The sequence below is a fragment of the Podarcis cretensis genome (genome assembly GCF_951804945.1).
Source record: "Podarcis cretensis genome assembly, chromosome: 3".
Lineage (NCBI taxonomy): Eukaryota > Metazoa > Chordata > Lepidosauria > Squamata > Lacertidae > Podarcis > Podarcis cretensis.
Window position 1 is genome coordinate 102,213,734 of NC_137172.1, and position 23,635 is coordinate 102,237,368.

The following is a 23,635-nucleotide window of genomic DNA, read 5'->3' on the forward strand; positions in this document are numbered from 1 at the left end:
CTATAAATATATGTATGCATAGAAATATGAACATTCAATTAAATTTTCTCTAATAGTGACCATGGCTACCAAACCATGGAAATGATATTTTAAATTCAGGTGACTTTATGCCAGAATTTCTTCCTTTTTCTTATTCCAGTCCAATTTCCCCACAAAATTCATTGTGAGACTGGAGTAGGAAAAAGCGCCACAGAGGAAGGGGAAGGTTGTAGAGAATGGGGCAGGAAAACAGCCACAGAGTCTTCAGAGTAAGAGAGGTAGACAGACAAAAAGAAAGAGAGAAAAATAAAACAAAACCCTTCTTTGAAGCTGGCAGAGAAATAGGGTCTGTGCCACAGAAGAGAGGTAGGTTTGAAGCTACCCTGCAGCTACCTGCCCCAGGTCAGCCAAGACAGGACGGACTGTGGTTGCTTGCCAGGCCTGCCCATGCAACATTAATATATTAATTTTAATTATATTTATATTGGATATGAAGCAGAGAGAGGATGAATGCTTCTTAACATCCAGATTAAAGAGAATTTCAATAAAAATAAAGATGAAACTCTGTGATGTTGGAATTAGTTATGTCCAAGGTGGAAAACAGAACTTTCTTCTGCCCCATGAAAATATACTAGAAGCTGAATGTACTCAGGTAAATTATATTAGCTATTATGATTCAAATCACTATGATCTTATTTTATTCTCTCTAAAGTCACACTGTCCCTGTCAGTATTATTAATAATTGTAATGCACAAGTCTTGAGAGTAAAAAAAAAAAAAAAAAAGGAGGGGACTTAATACATGCAAAAGAATTCAAAACAGTAAACACAATTCCATTAGCGAGTTTCACTGACAAAACACAGTGTTAAGTGCATTGTTTGAATGAATTTATTTTGGATCTTGTTATTCTAAAATATGACATTGTAACAGCAGACTTCTAATTGTATCAGTTATAAATCTGCTATAAAGGATGTTTCATGGGGGGAAAATCAATTAATTAACAGAAGGGTGATTTCTAGACATTGACATTATGCTCCATATTATACTTATGATTTTAGAGGCATTCACACTGATAATAAATATTCAGCAAAACATGCATCAACCTTGTTAATCTAATAGGTTATTATGTGAAACACTATACTGCCTACCAACCAGCTGGTACTCAATTACTTTTGAAATGACAAATTGCTCTTTTAAATTGGACACGACCAGTATTAATCAATGGAGAGAGAATTTAAGTGTTAAATACTACTTGATGAAACAAGTAGTGTTCTTGAATTCTGATTTAGAAACGGATGACCTAAATATAATAATGCCTTACCCACACAGCTTGGCACTGTGTCGTTCCACTGAGCTAAAGCATTGGGCACAGACTGGCAGCGGATGGCTTTGGAGCCTTGCAGAAGATAGCCAGGACTACATTCAAAGCGAACCACGGAACCGGCTGAGAATTCAGAGCCAATCCTTCTACCGTATCTCGGCTCTGGAACGGAGCTGCATTGTGTATCACTGGTTCGTGGAACAGCTGTACGGAAAGGAGGAAAGAAGTGTAGTCTGAGAAACATCACCTAAAAACTGCAGAGAATTTAGTTTGCACTAACAGAGGCTTCCTTAAAGAAACTGAAAGATGATTTGTTGGCTAAAAGCATCATTATACCGATCAGGTTGAATTCCTTGAGTCACTTTTGTTCCACAACAGTCACAACAAAATTCAGTCAAGCCACTCTTTAATTTTGACAACTAAACTTTAAATAGATGAGTACGACAGACCAAGTCCACAAGAAACACGCCTTTTGGGTGGAATGTAGTGTGACTGATTTGATTTAGACTACTTTGGCGAAGAAATATTCTTCATTTCAGCTAAAAGCAGCTGGGGGGGAAATAAACCGCTGGATAAGCAAATCGGTATTGAACTTCAGCTTTTATATGGCTGCATTCTATGTACAACACCATTTGCTGCTAAGTGACAAAGTATGGGTTTTTGGACTCCACACACTTCACAACTGGGCTCAGTCTACATGACTGCATTGATGGCATGCTTATGCTTCCACCACAGGCCCTGGCAATATGGATGCCCTTTATTGCCTAGAGTGGCTACATCCCAGCTCCTCACTATTCGGTAGCAAAATACAATATACAGAGTAATAGGCCTTCTCCCATTCAGTTGCTTTTTAGCAGTAGAAGCCCTGTAGAAGTCCCACACAAGTCGAAACTGGATGTACTGACGCGCAACGTTAATTAATAATGCAGAGTCTTCTTCAGTAAAAGAATAAAAGCTTCACTGAGTTAAAATTAAACTTGTTTTCAAATAACAGCATAATGAACAGAAGATTAAACTAGCTTCAGAGCATACAGAGTTTCCATTGAGAACAGGCTTCACAGATCACAGGCTCCACCTCACACAGACACACTACAGATACTGAGTCACAGACACTGAGTGAGACACCTAATCTGCCTGCAAGCAGATACAATGAGTCATCCTCAAGATAAGTCACAGTGACTCAGCATGCTAAATGATTCCGCAGCTTTTCAGCATTTCACAACATTTCTAGACTCCTTTACTGCTTCCTTTACTGCTTCTGCTCTCAAATACCTTTGTCACATGACATGTATCCCTTATTTTTCTTAATATCTGTCCATCAACATAGCAAATGGAGGTGATACTAAAGCTCATTCTCTTGGTCAAGTGTTGCCTATGCCCATTACGGCATAGGATAACATGTGGAATATCTAGGAAGTACTAGCAATGCCACAAAGCTCCAACCCTTGTGTTTCCATGTATATTTTAAAGAAGAAGCAATGATTATCATACTGCTTCTTAAAGAAGCACTGTAAAACATGTGACCCTCCAAATGGTGTTAGATTTCAAATCCCATGAACCCTAGCCATCATACAATGAAGAGAATTGTAGTCCAGCAACTACTGATCACAGATTTGCCTGCTTTAAATGGGGAACCCATTTAAACTTTGAATGATGACAGATAGTTTTTTAAAAATACAAATACTAATACAAAGCAGTTTTCATTGTTTTATTGCTTGTTGTTTGCTGCCCTGGGCTCCTTTGGGGGGGAGGGCAGAATATAAATTTAATAAATACAGTGGTACCTTGGTTTGCAACCACTTTGGATTAAAACCGTTTTAGATTACAACCAAGTCAAACCCTGAAGTGCGTGTCCTTTTTTTTTTTATTACAACACATTTATTTTTGGATTACAACACATTATTTTGGGGGGGAGGCCCATTGGCGAAAGCATGCCTTGGGTTGCAACCTGCTTTGGTTTACAACCAGACGGATCTGGAACGGATTATGGTTGTAAACCAAGGTATCACTGTACAACAAATGAACAAGCAAACAAACTGCATTTGTGCAAAGGCCCTGAAATGGTAGAATGTGAGTTCATTCTTGCTAGAGTAAACCATATAGGCTTTGCAAGGGCTAATGTCTTGGGCCAGCACTGGATATTTCAGAGAGCTATAGGAAATAAGCCAGCATGGCATAATTATGGAAATGAGAGCAAATGACTCCCTTTAAAACCCAATTGTACTGAAAATGTGAGGGTAGTTAACATTATAAAATGTCAACACTGTTTTTTGAGGATTTTTTTGTAGAGGTTCCGCTCATTCATGTAACAGCTAATCATCCTGCTTTTTGTGAAGTATGAAATATAAAGAAATGTGAGTCATCACAAAAAGGAAGGCAGTTTATTGGAGACAAAAAGAAATATGTAGAGAAAATGGCATTAGTTTGTGGGGAGGGGGGGGGAGGAAGGGCCATTATATCAAAATCCAAAGCTTGAAATCTAATATTTCACTAGCTTTGAACAGAATATACAATCAGGCTAGCTATGGGCACCTCTCCCTCCTAATCCTCAGTCTAATTCTAAACCATAATGTTGACAAGTTAGTCTTCTTAGATGGTATCAGTGAGAAATTGCATTTTCTGTAGTAATTATTATTCATCTTTTAGTGCTATGAAACAAAATAGAAATCAGCCTAGTGGAAAAGCAAACATGTAATAGGGTCAATCTGGAATACTGGGTGATAAATAAAATGATTGACTTTGCAGGCCAGATTAGAGTGTTCATTCAGGAACGGGGATGCTGCTCTCAGAGGTATCTTAACGTTAGCAGGCAGGCAGTCCTGGGAAATCTGTTCCTATATTTCACAAGAAGATTGAAAATCCCCAAATTGTGGTAGCATATTTATTAAATCTAATTAAATGCCACAAGCCGCATGGCCCTGGCTAAAGCTTTAGCAGCTAGGGATCCTAATGCATTCATCTTCCACAAATGGAAACTTGACTAGCTGCAAGGTTCTCCAGAGATAAATAAAGCAGGCTTACTTACTTGATTCATTCCGAGATGATGAGAATAGCATTTCCTATTCTCAAATGCCACTAGACAGAGTAATCCTATATCCTAATGCCAGTGATGAATAAACATAAACACTACCCCTCCCTCCCCAAACTAGCAAACAATACAACACTGCTGAACAATTTGTTACATGATAATGAAATGCTACCCACCCCCAATCTTTGAATCTGGAACTATATTTTTATAAGTAGCAGAAGACAAAAAAACCACATAGGGTCAAATCCAATGACTTCCCCTCCTACAGTGACCCCTTTCAATAGCACAACTCTAGTGGAGGTGCCTTCATTTATACAGAAAAACATTGGATGCTGTCCAAAGTATTCAAAATCATGATTGCTGCAATCCCATACACCTTATTTGGGGGCAGGTCTTGTAGGATGGAATTCAGTTACTTCTTCTGATCACAGAAGGAATTTGTGATCCAGTGACTGACTTCACTAATGGAAGAGGAAGGAAGGAGATTTTGGCCAATTCCCCCAGTTCCTGTAGCCTCCAATGCCCATGAAAATTGGCTTCAAGAGTTCAAGCAAAGAGGAATCACACAATGGCAGCAGATGTGATCTTAACAGTGGAAACTCCACCCCACACCCACTAGTTTGACAGGTAGAAGGTGGGGATTGTCACCAAAATGTAATGATGATGGTGGCAGCTAGCAGGTGGTGAAGTTAGCCTTGCAGGGCTGGACAGAGAGACATCTATGTCCACCACCACCACTGTCCAAAGAGGTTTTGGGTTGTTCTGTAAATCACTGGCATATGAATGCTGCACATGAGGAGTTCAGCACATGGGTTAAGACACCAGGTTGCATGGTACTGCATACCCTATAGGTGCCTAATCTAATCTCTGAACACAATCATGACGACAAATAACACACCTTGTGAATGAAAAGAAAATAGCTAAGATTGCAAAACACGCCATGAATCAATTACAAAGGCACTTAAAAACACGCTGCATTTCCCATGACTATTTGAGACAAATATATATATATTTGGTGCTACTGAGACCATACATATGTCATGACCCCATGTGGAGGTGCTGTAGAGGGGCTGAGGAGGAATGGAAAGGGATCCTGAGCAAGATGGGGAAAATGGAATGAAGACTCCAAACAGTGTCTGATGCTGCAAAGGAGTACAGATGGCCTGGAGGATGGATATCTGGATACTAGGGAGAGGTGAAGCAGGTTGTCAAAAGAATGCCCCTTCCCTACAACACTGGACACTCGTAACCTCCTGCTTCCAGAGCCTGCTCCTGCCAGTGAGGAGCCTTCCCTTCTGGAGAGTAAGTGATGCTGAGACAATCTTGACTGCATCTCCATGGACACACAGACACCAGCACAGACAAACCTCCCAGAGCCAGCCCACTTGAAGGAATCCCCCTTTGCTTGCCTAGTCTCAGGTAAGCTATTATCACTGTACCCGCCCTGCTCTTCTAAAGAAGGTATGGGTGGGTGTTACTTGTTTGACTGGACTTAGCGATGCATTCTGCCTCCTACGTACCTGCTGAACCTTGTAACCTGTATTTTACCTTGTGTACCAATCGGATTTAAGCATGAAAGCCTTGGGCAGCACTAGAACTGGGAGTTTGAGTTCTTCCTCTGGCAGTGAGGGCCAAGGCAACGTAGTCCACAAAATACAAAAAGGTAAAAAAGAAAAAAAGACCCATACCTTGATAGACAAAATGGAAGCCCCTGGCAGATGCTCCACTCTTGGCACTAAACCTCAAGAGAATCTGATTGGATGTGGCTAAGGGCAAAGTCTCTCCTACAAATTAAAATGAACAGAGAGAAATCATGAACAAAATAACTAGAGAATAGAAGCCTATGTTCTATACACACTGGCATGAAACATTTACATTTGAGATGGGTTGTTTTTATGTACTGTTTTATTGGTAGACGTAATACAATAAAATAACTCGCTTTTGCTGAAACTAAGTACCATTTTTCATAAATAAACTGCAGCATGTTCAAAAACACCTTTTTAAAATTACATTTCTAAACAGCTTGAAGAAAACATCCACCTGCTTATTTGCACTGTTTCCTTCTTACTTACAATGACTTACTTTGGGCTTAGCCCTGAGTTTTGCAACATAATGCTGGTGATGTGGAATGTTCCTGTTCACTGTTCCAGTTAGTTGCCTATGCCTTCCTCCTCAATATTCTACTCCCTCTCCTGCTTAAGTTTCTGTCCCCCTCCTGCCTCCAACAGACAGCATTCCATACCCATTGAGTATACTTAGGAAAGGTTGTTTTTCCCCTAAGTATGTTTTATACTGGAAAACCTTGGAATTCCTCCATGCATGTTCATATATCTCTCATATGCGAATTTCTCTGTTCTTGGAATGTAAATTCTGGCATTCACTTCTGAACTTCAGAAAAAGAGAGAACAAATACACACATCTAAGAAGCTACCTACTGGATTCCTGACTGAGTGGAATGAGATATGTAACTAATCCAAGAAGCATTGTCCTCACTCCTAACTTATTTTATTTGCTCTGATTACATCATAGTTAAATTCAATCTATATGGTTATCATGTCACTGACTTCGCAGCATAATCTCACATTGATCTACTAAAGAAAAGGAATAACTATAGACAGGAACGGCGGCAATGGCTAGGGGAAACAATGACTCTAAACATGAATAAAAAATGGGAATATTTCCACAAAGTGTTTTTTAGGAAATATTTTTTTACCTGAGTGAGATCCAGAAAGTGAACTCAGAAGTCTAGCCTGTGGATATTCTCCATCAAATAATTCCACTACATCGTTTAGAGCTGTTTGAAAATAGGCAAATTGTCCAAACACAACTGGAAAAAAATATAATAAAAGAAATGAAGTGCATATTAAATGTAAAACATGACAAATTAACTTAAGTTTCTTGAGTTCTTTGGGGATAAAAGGAAGATTGTTGTTGTTGTTTTCTAAAGCAACTTGTTCTTTGTACATTATTGATTCTCATTGTGAGTGCCAATAATTCAACAATCTTCCATGCACTGACATTTGGGAAGTATTGTCAGTGCGGGAATATTCTAAAAATCTTTTGGTGCACAGACATATCCTGACATAATGATTACATTGTGGAAAGCCTGGTTGTTGGGATAATGAAAATCTCCATAAAACTAGAATAAAATCTATGAATATGAAAATATAAATGCAAAGAAGATAAATTTTGTGTGGCATCCACTTATTCAGTTGGAAGCCAGCAGACTAATTCTGGGAAGGTACAAAAAGAGTTGCAGGAATTTGCCTGAAGACCAGCTCTGGTATCAGACTGGCCTGCACTGTGCCTGGAGTTGTGGTTTGACTTTAATTTGAAAGAAAGGGTGAGGTGGCAGAGGGCTTCATTTTAATATGCCCAAGGCTGGGGAGAGGTAATGACATGGAGTATATGTAAAAGAGGCTCCCAAGGCAAGGGTCAGACCTTCATGCCAGCCAGTGGATCCAAGCATACAAGGTCTCTGCAGATCTGATTGCTGCAATGACAACGCTTCTCCTGTCAGAAAAATACATGTCTGGGGAGTACAGCATAGGCATTGCTGCCTTCTAGGCAACAAGACTGAATGCCTGGGTTGTGCTTTCTGGGAAAGGCAAGTTGCCATTCAAGATTTTCACCATCTCTGAATGAGGGGATGGGGGGGAGAAGTATAGCTGATATGTCAAATGTATTACTTTCCTTCTGTTCACAGTAGTTGCAAACCTATATGGATGTTTCCAAAATCTATTACACCTGGAATCTGAGCAGTGAAGCCAATCTGGCACTTCTGTGCTGTATTTGCACCACACCACCTCCCCACTTTCTTTTCTTGGTAAACAGCCGTGATTTGCCAGTAAGGTACCATCCCAGAACAGCCCATGCTAGGTCCTTTCCTTGCGTACTCCAAACTGAGTTGGTTCAAAGAGGGCAATCACACCAGAACCTTGACAGAACAGAATGGATCCCTTCTGTTTTCCCAACAAAACAATGTAGAGAGGAATAACCTGCTTCGGCTCATTACTATACACCAAGCAGATGCAAAAGATCCACATGCCCAAAGACTGGTGTTTATGTAGTCTTAATGATAGTAAAGGTAAAGGGACCCCTGACCATTAAGTCCAGTCGTGGACAACTCTGGGGTTGCGGGGCTCATCTCACTTTATTGGCCAAGGGAGCCAGCGTACAACTTCCGGGTCATGTGGCCAGCATGGCTAAGCCGCTTCTGGCAAACCAGAGCAGTGCAGGGATATGCCATTTACCTTCCCGCTGGAAGGTAAATGCCGTTTACCTTCCCACTGGACCTATTTATCTACTTGCACTTTGATGTGCTTTCGAACTGCTAGGTTGGCAGGAGCAGGGACCAAGCAACGGGAGCTTATCCCGTTGCGGGGATTCGAACCGCCGAACTTCTGATCGGCAAGTCCTAGGCTCTGTGGTTTAACCCACAGCACCACCCAAGTTGTTATGTTAATCAAAACACCACGTAGCCTTCATGTGCGTCCAACAGCAAAAGCCATGGGCAAAATTGAACTCATTCTACTCTGTGTCATGGTTTTCCTTTGCTATAAACTAGGTTTCAAAATACAGTGGTACCTTGGAAGTTGAACGGAATCCATTCCAGAAGTCCGTTTGAGTTCCAAAATGTTCAAAAACCAAATCAGGGCTTCCGATTGGCTGCAGGAAACTCCTGCAGCCAATCAGAAGCTGCAGAAGCCCCATTGGATGTTCGGGTTCCAAAGAACGTTCGCAAACTGGAACACTCATTTCTGGGTTTGCGGCGTTAGGGAGCCAAAATGTTTGACTCGCAAGGCGTTTGGGATCCAAGGTGTGACTGTATTGGCATTGCTTTTTCTATTACTATAAATGTTCATACTGTTTCTTTGTAACATAATGATAAAAATATCCATTTCCTTTGAGAAATAATAAATACTAAATCTTCATTTAGTAGAAATATTTACTTCTAATGGTTATCTCCTTCTTAACTATTAAAATATTAGTCCAGCCATAGGTTTTCTCAGCAAATTTAATGAGATTTAAAAATATTATGTATGGGGAAATGTCAGAGAATTCATCAGCAGTACTATGACGCAAAGAAATTACATGTCTATTTGACCACAAGGTGAGTGGGGGAAAGCACTTTGTAACTCATACTTTAATGTCGTAAATATGTCTCCTGTATAAAACTCAAATAGGCTTTTATTGTAATTGCCATCTCAGGACACTAATAATTCTGAATGCTCAGTGATTTCTTATTTAAATGCTCCAATGCACCAGTCTTTTATCCATCTCTCGTTTATACCCTCTAGAGCTGGCAGGAAAGAAAAACACAGTAACCAAGTGTAGTGTTATCTGTTGGGAACTATAATGTTGTAGACACATTAGCTCATACTTTATTCCAGGTCTAAAGTCAACAAAAATCCACCCTCAGTCAAAGAGTAATGCAATGCTTCCCATGATGCACAGTGGAGTTAGCTGAGTGAGACAATGAATCACTGAAATGTGTTATCTGATCGAATTTAGTTAATTCCCTCATTCACAAAACTGCATTTACCTACTGTGAAATTGTATCTCCTCGGTATCAAGGGAAAAGAGAATTCCATTTTGGTTTTGTTTTTTAAAAAATAAGCTTATTTTTAAATTGCAACAAAATCTATTACTTTTTTTGTTAGTTTGGCCATCCACCCCCTTCCACCCCCCCCCCATACATATCCCTAAAGGGGGAATTTTATTTATGTCAAGCACATACACACACACACTTCAGTTAAAATAAACATTTCTCATGGATATAGAGCTTGTAGGAACAATTTATTAGCTCAATCCAGTGGTGTCAAACTCAAATGAGTTGGATGGGAAATTCCCACCCAGCGTAGACATCTGAGGCAAAGCCAATAATTTTCCACTGAAAAATGTTAGTTCTACTTGAACTCAACACCAAACCATCAATTCCACCATAAATTGGGGAAGCTGAAATACAGTTCTTAGAGCTGTGGCAATATGTCTATCCTTTAGCATTTGTAGCTTGAACACAACAGCAAAGAGTGAATTAGTGGATTTCTAGCACAGAAAACAGAACGACGTGTATGAAGAATGGTAGGTTAGCTGTTGGTCACACTGGAACCCTCTAAAGTGACCTGATGGGGCCCACAAATCTTATGTTTGACACCACATGACGCAGAAGTCAAACTAGCTGAGTCTAAAAAAATCTGCCTAGATTAATGTCCCATCCAAACTTCTATTTGTCCCTCGATTTCAAGTGATTTCAAGTAATGGGTCTGAGCGGGGGTTTTTTTTGGGGGGGGGGTGCTCTGCTGCTTTCCCTGTGAAAACCCATTGTTTACTGCTGGTTTGGAAGAAACATTGGTCTGCTGAAAACCTGATTTCTTTATTTTATTTTTAACAGTATTGTTTTACTGTTTTGGTATTTGCCACCCTGGGCTCCTTTGGGAAGAAGGGTGGTTTAGAAATTTAACAAATAACAGCAAGAGCAGCAGCAGCAACAACAACAACAGCAACAAGATTTTTTAAAATCCAATTAACTAATGTATCCTTTCATTCTATAGCATGCTATGTTTAAAAAGGGTAAAGGGACCCCTGACCATTAGGTCCAGTCGTGGCTGACTCTGGGGCTGTGGCACTCATCTCGCTTTATTGGCCGAGGGAGCCGGCATACAGCTTCCGGGTCATGTGGCCAGTATGACTAAGCCGCTTATGGCGAACCAGAGCAGTGCATGGAAATGCCGTTTACCTTCCTGCCGGAGTGGTACCTATTTATCTACTTGCACTTTGACGTGCTTTCAAACTGCTAGGTTGGCAGGAGCAGGGACCGATCAACGGGAGCTCACCCCATCGCGGGGATTCGAACCGCCGACCTTCTGATAGGCAAGTCCTAGGCTCTGTGGTTTAACCCACAGTGCCACCCGCGTCCCAGTTTATTTTAGAAATAGATGCCTTCAAGTCCAATCTGGGCCAAATGTATGTCATAGGTTTCTATGGTGTTTCCACAAGTTGTAATCCCAGTCGCAACACCAAGACCTCTCCGGGTGCCATGTCTATAGCAAGTGTGTGCTGAATAAAGTCAATCGGACAACCACCTGGGATAAAATTGGCCACAACTTTATTGATTCCAGACATAGGTGGATTTCAGCTCAGACATTGGGTGCATATCTGCCTCAGCCTCCTGCTGGAGGGCTGAGACATTTCAGGGTTGTGCCGGGGATTATTGCCTCTACAAGATGCCTATCTAGTGTGAAGGCCACCCTCAGGATGCTGCTGGAACCTCTATGGCCATAGGCTCCACCCTTGGGCTTCTGGACAGAGATTTCCAACAAGAGCATTTTAACGCGGTGCCCTGAATATGCTGCAGACCACGTAGAGGGGTCTTGGCGTGGTTGGCGGAGCAGAGTGGGAACTTCTGACTCATGGTCCACCAGCGAGGCTTCACCCACTAGGGGTCCAGTGACTGGGAGATTTGGCAGGCAATCCTGCCCTATGATGCAGCCAGCTGGGGGGTAGATGCTAACATACAGCTGACCTGAACAATCTGGCTGCCCAGGGATGGTGCAAGACCACGAGGGGCCACTAACGCCACCCACCCAGAATGGGGGAAATCAGCCATTATACAGACATCACCTCTAATTTGTATTTCATTTTGTGTGTGTTAATTTTTTTTTGGGGGGGGCAGTACATGGATCAGGGTCCAGAAGCAATTCTTGGCATTCAAAGAGCTTGTGTACACCCAGTGCGATTTTTTTTTACTTTTTTGTTTTCGGTCGCAGGCAAGTCCTCCCCAAATCCCATATTGTAAATGCATCCTGAAAAGTTTACTCAAGGTTACTAGATGGTGGTAGTGGGTTACTGTTTAAATGAAAGGAGGCAATACTCCCTTTGGCAGGTAGAACTGGAAACTCAAATCTTTGGATTATGCCATATGTTTTAATAAAAGAAACCCTACTACGTTGTTGCTGTTGTCTCTGATACTGTGTATGAGCAAAAATGAACGAATTCTTATTCCCATATAAAAACTTATGTACTCGGTTATAGTTCATTATATGTTCTGATTATTGGTATCTTCTGTGGTTAACTCTGCTCTGTTGATTGCCCTGGAGATTGTAGAGCCTTAAAACTATTCTTGCAAAATAGAATAAAAATAATAATCTTGATAAATATTCAGGAGCTACATACAATGTTAGCTGTGTTCATTCGTGAGAAACAAAATACTTTTGGTTTAGCTCAGCAACTTGTACACCGAGAACAAAATCAGAATGAAAGAATTAGTGACTGCTCCACGTCAGAATAAAACTTACCAAATTCCTTAGGCACAGTAATTGAATATTGACAAGTCTGCCCAACGGTGTAGTTTTGAGGGTAATTTGGTGATAGAACTACTCCATCTGAGCCAATATACTGACCCCCACAGGGAGCTGGAAAAAAGAAAATGTGTAAACATTAAACCGAGGGAAAGTGCTATTGAACTGCAATCAGATTAGAACTCATCACATTTAATGTGCTGGCAATGCATGTTTGCTCAGAAGTTAAGTCCCACTGTGTTCAGTGAAGCTTACTCTCTGGAAGGTGGTTAGGATTTTAGCCAGTTGAAGTCCACAGTTATAGCCACATGTCAGTGGGTCTTCTTCATGGTGGCCAAACAGATGTCTGTGGGAAACCCACAAGCAAGGTTCAAGCATGAGAACACTCTTCCCTCTTGTGATTTCCAGCATTCCAGGCATTCAAAAGCATTACTGCCTCTGAATGTGGAAGCAAAGCACACCCATCATGGCTAGTAGCCTTCAGTAGCCTTATCCTGTTAGAACCACCTCCCTTTGGAGATTAGGAAGGCACTGATGCTTGTGTGGCATCAAGAAAGACATACCTGTTCACTCAGGTGTTTTTAGCCACTAGTACAAATTCTTTAGCATCTTCAGTTTGGTTTTTTAAAAGACAATGTTTTAGTTGCATGTCTCCTTAGAATGTTTTATTATTCTGTTTCTTTAGTGTGTGTGTGTGTGTGTGTGTGTGTGTGAGAGAGAGAGAGAGAGAGAGAGAGAGAGAGATATTCCTGTGAAGTGCTCTGGTATTCTCTGACTGAAAAATGGTTTCAAAATTATTTTTTAAAATAAATAAAAATTTGCTAAGAGGTAAGTTGTATGGAATGTACTCAATGCATTCTGCAAAGATAGAAACACAAATCTGCATTTGAAAAAGAGAGGGAGAGAAAAGTCATACACTATAATTCTCATGGTAAAGGTAAAGGTACCCCTGACCGAATTCTCATGGTACTCTTCAACAACATCTCCACTGACAATATAAAGCTTATAACCAAACTTCTTTTTTTTTTAATAAATATTTATTGAGATTTTTTTTAAAATACCAAATGCAAAAATAATAAACAATATAACATGGATCATAACACATTTTTCAGAACTTCTTTGGACTCCCTCACGTCTCCCACTCCCACTTACATCAGTATAAATTTTTTCCAGCAATTTAGCATCTTATTTATATTCTTAAATCTTGTTCAGTTAATTTAATCTAATCTCCAAAAATTTTGTGTTATAACCAAACTTCTATCTAGGTCCTTTCCTATCCTGCTCTCTGCTCAATTAATATGTGATAGAAAGATATATAGGATAATTTAAATTGCAAAACAGAGAAATTAAAATCCATGACGGATCATGTGCTCTGTAGGTTTTGCTGACGTCCATCTACATGATTATGTATGCTGGGATTTGTGACTATAAAAAACAACAACACTTTTTTCACATCGGGTAAAAAATTCTTGGAGTTCCAATACTTCGACATATCTATCACTTGTTACCTACAAACACTGACCATTTCAGAACGGCCAAACAGAACAAAAATGTTTCTGCCGGGGATGAAGACTAAGGGACTGTGCTGAAGGTTTTGCAGTAGAGGGATTTTTCAGAGGGATTTGAAGTGAGAGAAGCAGCAAAGGGAAGAAGCAAGGGAGAAAGGACCATCAAGGAGCCTTTAGGTGGCTTGGGAAACTGAGTAAGTGTCACAGGGAGGAACATATCAGGCAACAAGAGCAGAAAACTTTAAATTAGAACATACAGTACAATTGAATAAGTTACTACAACTACTGAAGCCTCCAATGAAACCTGGGGCCATATACTGGTGCAAAAATGCTTTATACTTTTCATTCAAACAGCGGCATATCACTAAATCGAGTTAAGAGAGAAGAGTTCCTTTATAGTTCATCCAACTCCAAATATTCCTGAGGAAACTGACATGGAGAGATCATCATCAAAATGTTTATTCGGCTTTACGCCCATCATGAAACTCAACACAACAAAAACAAATCAAATAAAACAGCAGACTCGTACAAGCCACAAATAGTATAACACAATTCATGTCTCACAAGGACAAATATTGGCCATTCATAAGAAAAGATTAAGATTAAAATTAAAAAAAAAATTTGCACTACACTAAAATCAATATCCGATGTCGTTATAAAAAATTCTTATAGCTATCAATAATCAGCTAACATTCCATTCCGTCTCTTGTACGAGAGGATGGCTGTTAGGAATTTAGCAACCTGTAGGGTAATATAAGGATCCACATCTTGAAGAACCCAGGCAAGCTGTAGTTCTACTGGTTTGTCAGCCATAGGCTGGATTATGGAGTTTAGTATGCTAGCACGGACTGAACTGTACAAAGGGCAGATAAACATAACATGATGTAGAGATTCAGATGTTTTCATTTCACAAGCACACATTGAAGGGACTTGGCCCTTAGTGAATCTATGTCTCAGCACGTTTGTTGGAAAGACATTAAACCTAGCTCTAATGAAGGCATATCGGTGAGACGCAGCCATAAGCGATGTTAAGTAGGACGGAGTGCGGTAGACAGGGGTTATGCCGAAATTTAACGGCGAGCAGGCTCCACCACCAGCTACGAAATTTTGGTATAGCTCCGCATCATCCAGCCTTTGATTTATACACCTTTTTGCCACATTTACATCCAGTTTGAGCAATTCAGTGGGCGAGATCTCATAGGACAGCAATTTGGCATGGATTTTTCCTGACCACAAATTTGTGAAGTCATCTCGCCACATGCATTGAATGAGATAGTGGTTTGGGAGTTTATGCCATAGGGATATCCAATAAATCAAAACTCTCCTCCATATAACTAACTCCACTGACGGGAACTTCATTTCTAAGCGAATAGCCGCATTACTTACGCATGTTGGTAATTTTAAAAGTCGGCGTAAGAATTGGCTTTGAAGTGACTCTAATGGTGAGAGGTTTGCAAAGGCAGCCCATAAAGGTGCAGCATAGGCCATTGTGGCCATCACTTTGATGCTATACACTTTCAGGGCCGCAGGGATGAATAAGGCCCCCTCAGAATAGAAAAAACGAAGGAGGGAGTGTGATAGGGCTTTTGTCTTGTTTTGAAGATATTCAACATGCGCTTTCCACCCTAAATTATATTGAAAGTATATTCCTAAATGTTTAAATTTGTGTACTTGTTCGATTTTCGTGCCCTCCAGTTTCCATGAATAAAGTTTTTGACTCCTTGAAAATATCAGTACTTTGGACTTGGTGTGGTTGATAGACAGATGATTAGAATGGCAATATGTCGCAAAAATCTTTAGTGCCCTCCTTAAACCCACTCTGGAGTAAGAGTACACTCTGGAGTACAGCATCATCTGCGTAGAGAAGTAAAGGACAACGGTAATCTGCTTTACGAGGGGTATGGATAAATTTATGTGAGACAGCTAATGGGTTCCTCATATCACTGATAAATAAGTTAAAAAGAAGCGGCGCTAAAATACAACCCTGGCGTACACCCTTATTTACTGGCACTGGGTTAGTCAGGTCTCCAGCAGGGGATAATCTCACCCTGGCCACGGACCCGGCGTGAAGTTGGGAAATAAGCCACAGGAGCCTTCTATCTATTCCCCAACTGGCAAGTTTATCCCATAGTAATTTCCTCGGGATACTATCAAACGCAGCTTTCAAATCTATGAAAGCTGCGCAATGTTGGCCCCGTCTAGGTGTCGAGTATTTCCGGGCTAAGTGATAAAGTATAATTGCCTGGTCTGTTGTGGATCGGTTTAATCTAAATCCAGCTTGCTCATGTCCAATCAGGTCAGCCTCAACTGACCACTTCATCAACCTTGCCAGCAAAAAACGGGCATATATTTTCCCAATGGACGATAGCAGACTAATATTCCGATAATTCCCTGGATCACCGGGACGGCCTTTTTTGTAGATAGGAATTATAACGGCCTCTTTCCACGTTCCTGGAATTAAGCCTGTGGCATTTATTGCGTCGAACGTTTTAGCTAAAATCCCTGCCCACCATGCAGAATGAAGCTTTATAGCCTCAACAGGGACCAAATCTGGCCCAGGGGCCTTACCAGTTTTCAGCTCGGCTATCAATTCTAGGATTTCAGCAGGGTCGGTATTGGGCCAGACGGGAAGGGGATTAGAAGGTCTCCAATGAGTGGCCGGAGCTTCTACCACAGAGAAATATTTTCTCAGGAACTGCTCCCATGTAGGGGCCGGGATCACCGTTAAGGGATATTTCGTGTTTCTTCCCTTCATTAAGGACCAAAATTTCCGGGAGTTATGAGATTTTGAGGCAGAAATTATAGTCTGCCAACGATTTAAATGCCATTCCCGTTTGGCCGATTTCTGGGCCTGTTTGTATGCTTTTTTAGCCAGGGAATAAGATGGAGGTAAGGCCGGAGCGCCGGAAAGTTTATAGTCATTATATATTGAATGTAAATGGAGTCTGGCTAGCTTGCAAGCAGAGTTGAACCAAGGGGCGCCAAATTTAAAATAATCGTTTTTAACTCCATGGGTTGGAGAAGGAAAAAAGCGAGTTAAAACTTCTATCAGGCAAGAAAAAAAATTCATACAGGTAATAGGATCACGCGGGACTATTCCTACATCCGGCTGGTCACCAGGAAACTTTTCTCTGATAAAATCCATATATCTATGAGCAAGGGCAGGGGACCATCTAGTCCCCTTTATTTTAGTGGACGACTCCACAGTCACCGGGATTGGGTGGGAGCGGTCGAGCAACTGCCAGTCAACACATAACTTGGTTGTCAGGGGGAGATGGTCACTAAATTGGGCATTATCAATTTTAAAAGAGGTGACTTTCAAAAATAAATCCCGGGAAACCAAAACATAGTCGAGAACACTGTTTGATTTTGACCCCAGGTGGGTGAACTCTCCTGGTATGTCTGGAGGACACCTGCCATTTAATATAATTAAATTAAGGCGTAGAGTCATCTGATAAAGCATCACTCCCGCCTTATTGACTTTTGCATCCTTTGATATTCTAGTGGGGGGGTATGCTAGATCGTAAGTTTGAGCGCCAGGGTCAATCCACCACTTAGACTTTTTAAGAGCCTCCCAATTTGAGGCTATCCGAGCGTTAAAATCGCCTCCAGTAATGGAGGGGACATTGGGATATTTAAGATAACAAGAAAGTAAAAAGTCCTCTAAGGATTGCCATCTAGAAGTAAGATCAGCTGCTAACCCTCCCGGAGGGAAATAGACATTTGTAACCAATAAAGAGAAGTTACCACCAGAGATCAGTCCGGTAATAGCATAAGGCGGAAATGCATGCACTAGTGAAAGTTTAGCCCGAAGTTTAAGGGAGATACCAATTGTAAGGCCACCTTTAGGGCGGCCACCATTCGTTGACGGGCTAGCAGGCAGACATATAAGCTCAAAACCATTTAACTCAATTTCCTCCTCCACCCAAGTTTCTTGTAATAGCATGATAAGAAAGGAATTAATATATTTTTGGAATTCTGGATCTAATTTTTCACTTTTCCACCCAGCAATGTTCCAACTTAATATTGAAGGCTGGGGTTTCCCCGTTCCTCCAATTGACTGTCATTCGGGAAATTGGCTCAACTTTAATATGGGAAGAGGGGAGCCAATAAAAAAATCAGTTATCTTCCTCTGATGTAAAACCCCTCGTAAAGGCTGAGTGGGATTTACAAGGTCATCTGACTGTTGAGCTTGGCCACTCAAACTACTAGGAGTGGGACCTTGAACAGGGGCGGACCCCTTTTCCAAAAGAGTTTGGTGGGCCACCCGGGGTGGACCAGCTATCTCGTCGGAAGTTTGGTCTCTCTGTAGCCTGCTACTGGTCTTTTGGGCTACATGATTTATGTGGCCTGTTGGGTCTTCAATCAGTTCCATCACTGGTCTTGCTGTTGAATCCATAATACTCCGCAAAGAGGGATAAGGCTGGGCGAGAGAGCTATTTGGGAAGGTTGACAAGGGCGCCTCTTCTCTTGATTGGTCAGTGCTATATGAAGGTTCCAAGTCAGGCATCGAAGAATGTGTAGAAGGGGATTTTTCCTGTTGTGTGTTACTTTCTTCAGGGATGTTTTTCGATGGACGGTCATGTAAATCTATTAAGAGCACAGAGGATTGATCTACTTGGAGGGAAGGACTGGTAGTTGCTTCTTGGGGTTGTAACTTCTCCTCCATTGCCGACATACATTTAGCATTAGATATTGAGAGATCCATGTGATCTGGTTCTTCTAGAGAGTCATATTCGCTGTACGTGAGTACTCTGGAGCTGAGCTTCCTAATAAGTTGAGTTTTAAGCAATTCCAGTCTATTAATAATTTCTTTTTGTTCCGCCACTGGTAAATCTGCAAAGGAGGCAATGAGTTCGATCTCTTCTGGTGGTGTCAGGCCACTTTCCGGATGGTCATTGTTCTTTGCTAGGGGAGAGGAGGCTACATAGCTCTTCTCCTGGGGTAGAACACCCCCTCCGGTGACCACTGTCGGATCGGGTTTAGCAGATTTTGAGCCCTCTTTGGTTATTGCCTCCAACAGTAGGGGTTTAGGCGTAGAGTCTATAAAAGCTCTCGTTGGTACTATCCCACAGCGAAACAAAAATGCTTTCTTGCCTAGTATGATAGTGGGAATTTTTGTGGATTGGAACGCAAGCAGGACTCTCTGAGATTTATGATGATGGGCAAGGGGGAGGACTGCACAGAGGTCAATTCATGGAGAGATCACTGGCTGAGAAGGCTTAAGCTGTTTTCAGAATGCCTCAAAACACGTTTTGTTTTCTTAATGTATATGACGGTTGTGTCTAGTGCCCTGGACTCCTTTAGGAGAGAATGTAAATTGAAATAATCATAATCATCTTGTGTAATACTAGCTAGAAGAAAGTAGCAGCGACAGGAGGAAAAGGCAAGGAATCAACTGATTGGTTTCACAATGGATGTATGCAACGAATGAGGTCCCATGGAGCTGTTTTGGGACTGGTGTTATTAAAGTTATTTATAATTGATTTAATAAATCAGGAATGAATACTGAAGAAGACAACATGGCAGAGGATACCAAGCAGACTGTGAACTTCTCGAAAAGTACATTTCAAAAGCATGGGCGTCTGGGCAACAGAATGGCAGATTAGATTCAATGTATATGTCTACCTTAAATGCAAAGTGATGCACTTGAAATAGACATATGCACGTTAATGGGGTCTAAATTGGCTGTCACTACTCAAGGAAGAGATCTCGAGGTCACAGTGGAAAGCTTATTGAAAACATCAGCTCACTTTCCTGTGACAGTGAAAAGGAAAATTTGATGTTAGGATTATTATGAAAGAAACAAAAAATTAGATGGCAAGTATTACAGTGCTATTATATAAATGTATGGTGTACTCAGGCTAAGAATATGGTCTGTAGTTATGGTCACTCCATCTCAAAAAAGATACTGTATTGCTTTATTGTATTTCTGGAAAACCTATGGAACAGGTCAATCAAAATGATCAGCAGGTTAGAGAATTTTCTCTGCGGAGAAAACCTTAAAAGATCCAAGCTTTTTTCACTTTAGAAAAAAGAAGATGGCCAGGAGAAACACAGGAGATATTACTCTTTCCCAGGATGCAGTCACCCAGTGAAGCTGATTGACAGTAGGTTCAGAGCAAACAAAGTAATGTGTTTCTTCATATAATTCCTAATTAATTTACGGAATAAATTACCCCACAATGTAGTGATGATCACTAGTTTAGATGGCTTTTTCTTTTTTTAAAAAAGGATTAGACAAATATGTAGAGTACATTTAAATAAAAATTTCTGTCAATGACTATTAACCTTTATATTAAAAATGGAACTCCATATTCAGTATGCTTCTCATTGCCCACTAAGGTGAAAAAATTACACAGCTCAGTTCTGTGCAAACTCCACATGTCTCTGCCTGGTAAGTGCTGACAGCATGCAGCTCAAGGAGCATCTTGATGGTGGTCTGATGCAGAAATAATAACATTTTAGTAACATTTAACATAATAATAACTGCTGCTCCTTCTATTAATCTTCCTTCCCAACTGTGTGCTGGGTCCTGCACAGAACTTTGAAGTGAACTATGTTACAATCTTTTCTTCTTCTTTTTTGATGAGGACATTTTTGAGAAGGGAAAATGGATGGATAAATAGATTGAAATACCTGAAATCAACCAAGATGGTCCATTTATGGCCAAACTTGATGTGCCACTGGGAGATTTGTGACTGAATCTACCATGATTTCTGTTCAAACACAGGCACTTATATATCTCCCTTGCCAAAACAAACAAACAAACAAACAAACAAACAAAACTAGCTTTGGGAGTAATTTAGATTAGGAATATATGGCACAGGGAGACTTAAACTGGAAGCCTATAAAATTTTACCTGAGGTTAACGCCCATTTAATTTTATGTGATGTAAACAAAATGTGGTGTAAACAAAAATAGGATTGCACTGTTAAATGCCCACTTCTCCAGCTCTACTTCCCTGATCTGATTCAAACCATAGATCTGGCTTATGCAATGTAACAAACAGGCCCAAGGTTGTTCTGAATCACTGTTGCACAATCAACTTAATTGTACAAGTTAGTTCCATTCTGACGGCCCTGCAAAAATGATTTCCAAACTTGTATGGAACATATATCCTTGAGCAAATGTGAGGGTTTTAGCTTTGAAAGCAGAAAATGAGAGTATCCCTGGAGACTTGATATTACAGAAGCCTTTGTGTGCAGAGAAGCAAGTGACACACTGCTCTCAGATTTTCTTCCCTCAAATAGCACTAAGAAAATAAATAGCGATTTAGACCGAAATCCTCAACACATCCCTTCCCTAGTTACCAAGAAACATCTTTGAACATAACTGTGTGCAAGTCTGCAGTCTGTGTGCAGCAGGATCGCTGTGGAACCGAGGTGCTAATTTGCCACTTCTCTGATGTATGCACATTTCACAGCTTCTCAACTGCAGCTTCGAAGAATGATATTCCCCATTCGAAAAACTCAGTGGTTTAAAGAAAACAGAAAGACACTTCTACCCACATGAGAAGCCAACTTCTGCCAACTTCTCCTCCTCACGAGAGCTCAAGTGCCATATCTCATGCCAGAATGGCATGGTCCCTTGGCCCTCAAGAGTTACTTTGCAGGCGGAAAAGACTAGTTGCATGAACTGAGTTCCGGTTACTCTTCGGTGGATCCAAGACTTTCTATCTATATTAGAGCTGGGCAAACGAATAAAACCAGCCTTTATAAAAAACCCCAATGATTTCAGGGATAGGTGAGAGAAAATGTGGCCTGACATTTTTCAGGGGAAGGACAACTTTCTTGTGTGGTGCTACAGGGTGATAGTGTGTGCATATAGCTGGAAATATGTATGCATTTTATAGCCCAATGGGATTCTGCTGCAATGTTTGCTTGAAACATGAAAATGGAGTTGTCAGCAATCAGATGAAAGATGTCCATTATTTGCCAAAGGCTGCATCTTTCTTGTAGCTGCCAAGACTTTTTTCCTAGCAAGTGACTACATTCTCTTTAGATTTTTAAACCTGCATTCATATCCTGCTTTGAGACATAAAAGCTTTCAAGCTAAAATATAGGGAAAAGCAGTTATTCAAGAAATAGAAATCCAGCATACTGCCTTCAAAATAATTCTAAATATATTGCAAACCTGTAAGAACCACTTCTTCAGTGGGGCCTGCTTCTAAGATGAAGGTGTACAGAATTCCAGCCTTAAGGTGCAATCCAAACTCCCCACTGCCTTCAGGGCTCCGCAGAGAGGTGGAGCCCCTGCCACATCTGCAACCACATCGTTTCATTGGCTTCAGAAAGGGGGCGGGATTATATACAGTTGCCCACACCCTCCCTTGAAACACGCCTGTCTGTTCAGCAACCAGTGGGAGGACAGCTCAGCCCGAAGAACTGAATAGAAGGACATCTCCACTCAATCCAGCCCTTGAGACTGGTGGTGGAGGTACAGTGGTGCCTCGCAAGACGAAATTAATTCGTTCCGCGAGTTGCTTCGCCTTGCGATTTTTTCGTCTTGCGGAGCGCGGATTCCCCGGGTATTAACGGTTTTACGAAAAAGGAAGCAAACCCACAAGACGTTTTCGTCTTGCAAAGCAAGCCCATAGGGAAATTCGTCTTGCGAAGCACCTCGAAAAACGGAAAACCCTTTCGTCTAGCGAGTTTTTCGTCTTGTGAGGCATTCATCTTGCGGGGCACCACTGTAGTAGTTGGACTGCTCTGTCAATGTATTCTCTTGAGAAGTAATTAATGTTTCAATAGGCTTCAGTATCTGGTTTTTAACCTTTTATTATACACTCCATCAATCAAAAGCTTTAAACTAACCCCCGTCTCATGCAATGAAATCATGAGCTAGACGTGAGGAATTACCGTATTTTTTGCACCATAACACTCACTTTTTTCCTCCTAGAAAGTAAGGGGAAATGTCTGTGCGTGTTATGGAGCGAATGCCTACGGATGGCGGGGGGATCTGCTGCAGTCGTGAGCAGAGGATCCATGGTTCCCCTTCCTTCCCTCCTCCGTGGCTTGCTTTGAAACAGCAAAGCAGGAGAAGAGCCGCTGAGTGGGGAGGAGAGAGGGACAGAGAGCCTGCTTGCTTTAAAGGAGCAAAGCAGGAGAGGAGAGGAGCCTTCTCCTCTTATACCCCTCTTCTGCATTATTAACAGCATCCTTCTCCACCCACCCCATGCGTGTTCCTTGTCCCTTGAGTGCTTTTCCTTCCCTCCCCACTTAAAACGTGGTTACAAAGCACGGATCCACATGGATCCTCAGGATTTTTGCACTGGGTCACCCCAAATTCACCATCAGATCACATAGCATGTCCATGGCTACAGCTTGCACCAAAAAAAAATCACGCACCCACTGTTGCCTGGGGCCGCAGTGGTGCAAAAACGTGGTTACAAAGCATGGATCCACATGGATCCTCAGGATTTTTGCATTGGGCTACCCCAAACTCACCGTCAGATCACATGTTTGTGGCCACAGCATGAACCACAAAAATCATACATC

The 23,635-nt window shown here is 41.2% G+C and overlaps 1 protein-coding gene across 4 annotated transcripts in view; it reads right to left on the reverse strand.

The window, feature by feature from the left end:
• Positions 1-23,635, reverse strand: part of CSMD1 (CUB and Sushi multiple domains 1) — a 991,444-nt gene that overhangs the window by 128,148 nt on the left and 839,661 nt on the right. For all 4 annotated transcript variants that reach the window (XM_079969603.1, XM_079969602.1, XM_079969604.1 and 1 more), the window contains 4 exons: positions 12,625-12,741; positions 7,041-7,154; positions 6,016-6,111; positions 1,300-1,503 (listed from right to left, as the gene is read on the reverse strand). In XM_079969603.1, the coding sequence (XP_079825729.1) occupies positions 1,300-1,503; positions 6,016-6,111; positions 7,041-7,154; positions 12,625-12,741 (531 nt within the window). The remainder of the gene's footprint in view (positions 1-1,299; positions 1,504-6,015; positions 6,112-7,040; positions 7,155-12,624; positions 12,742-23,635) is intronic.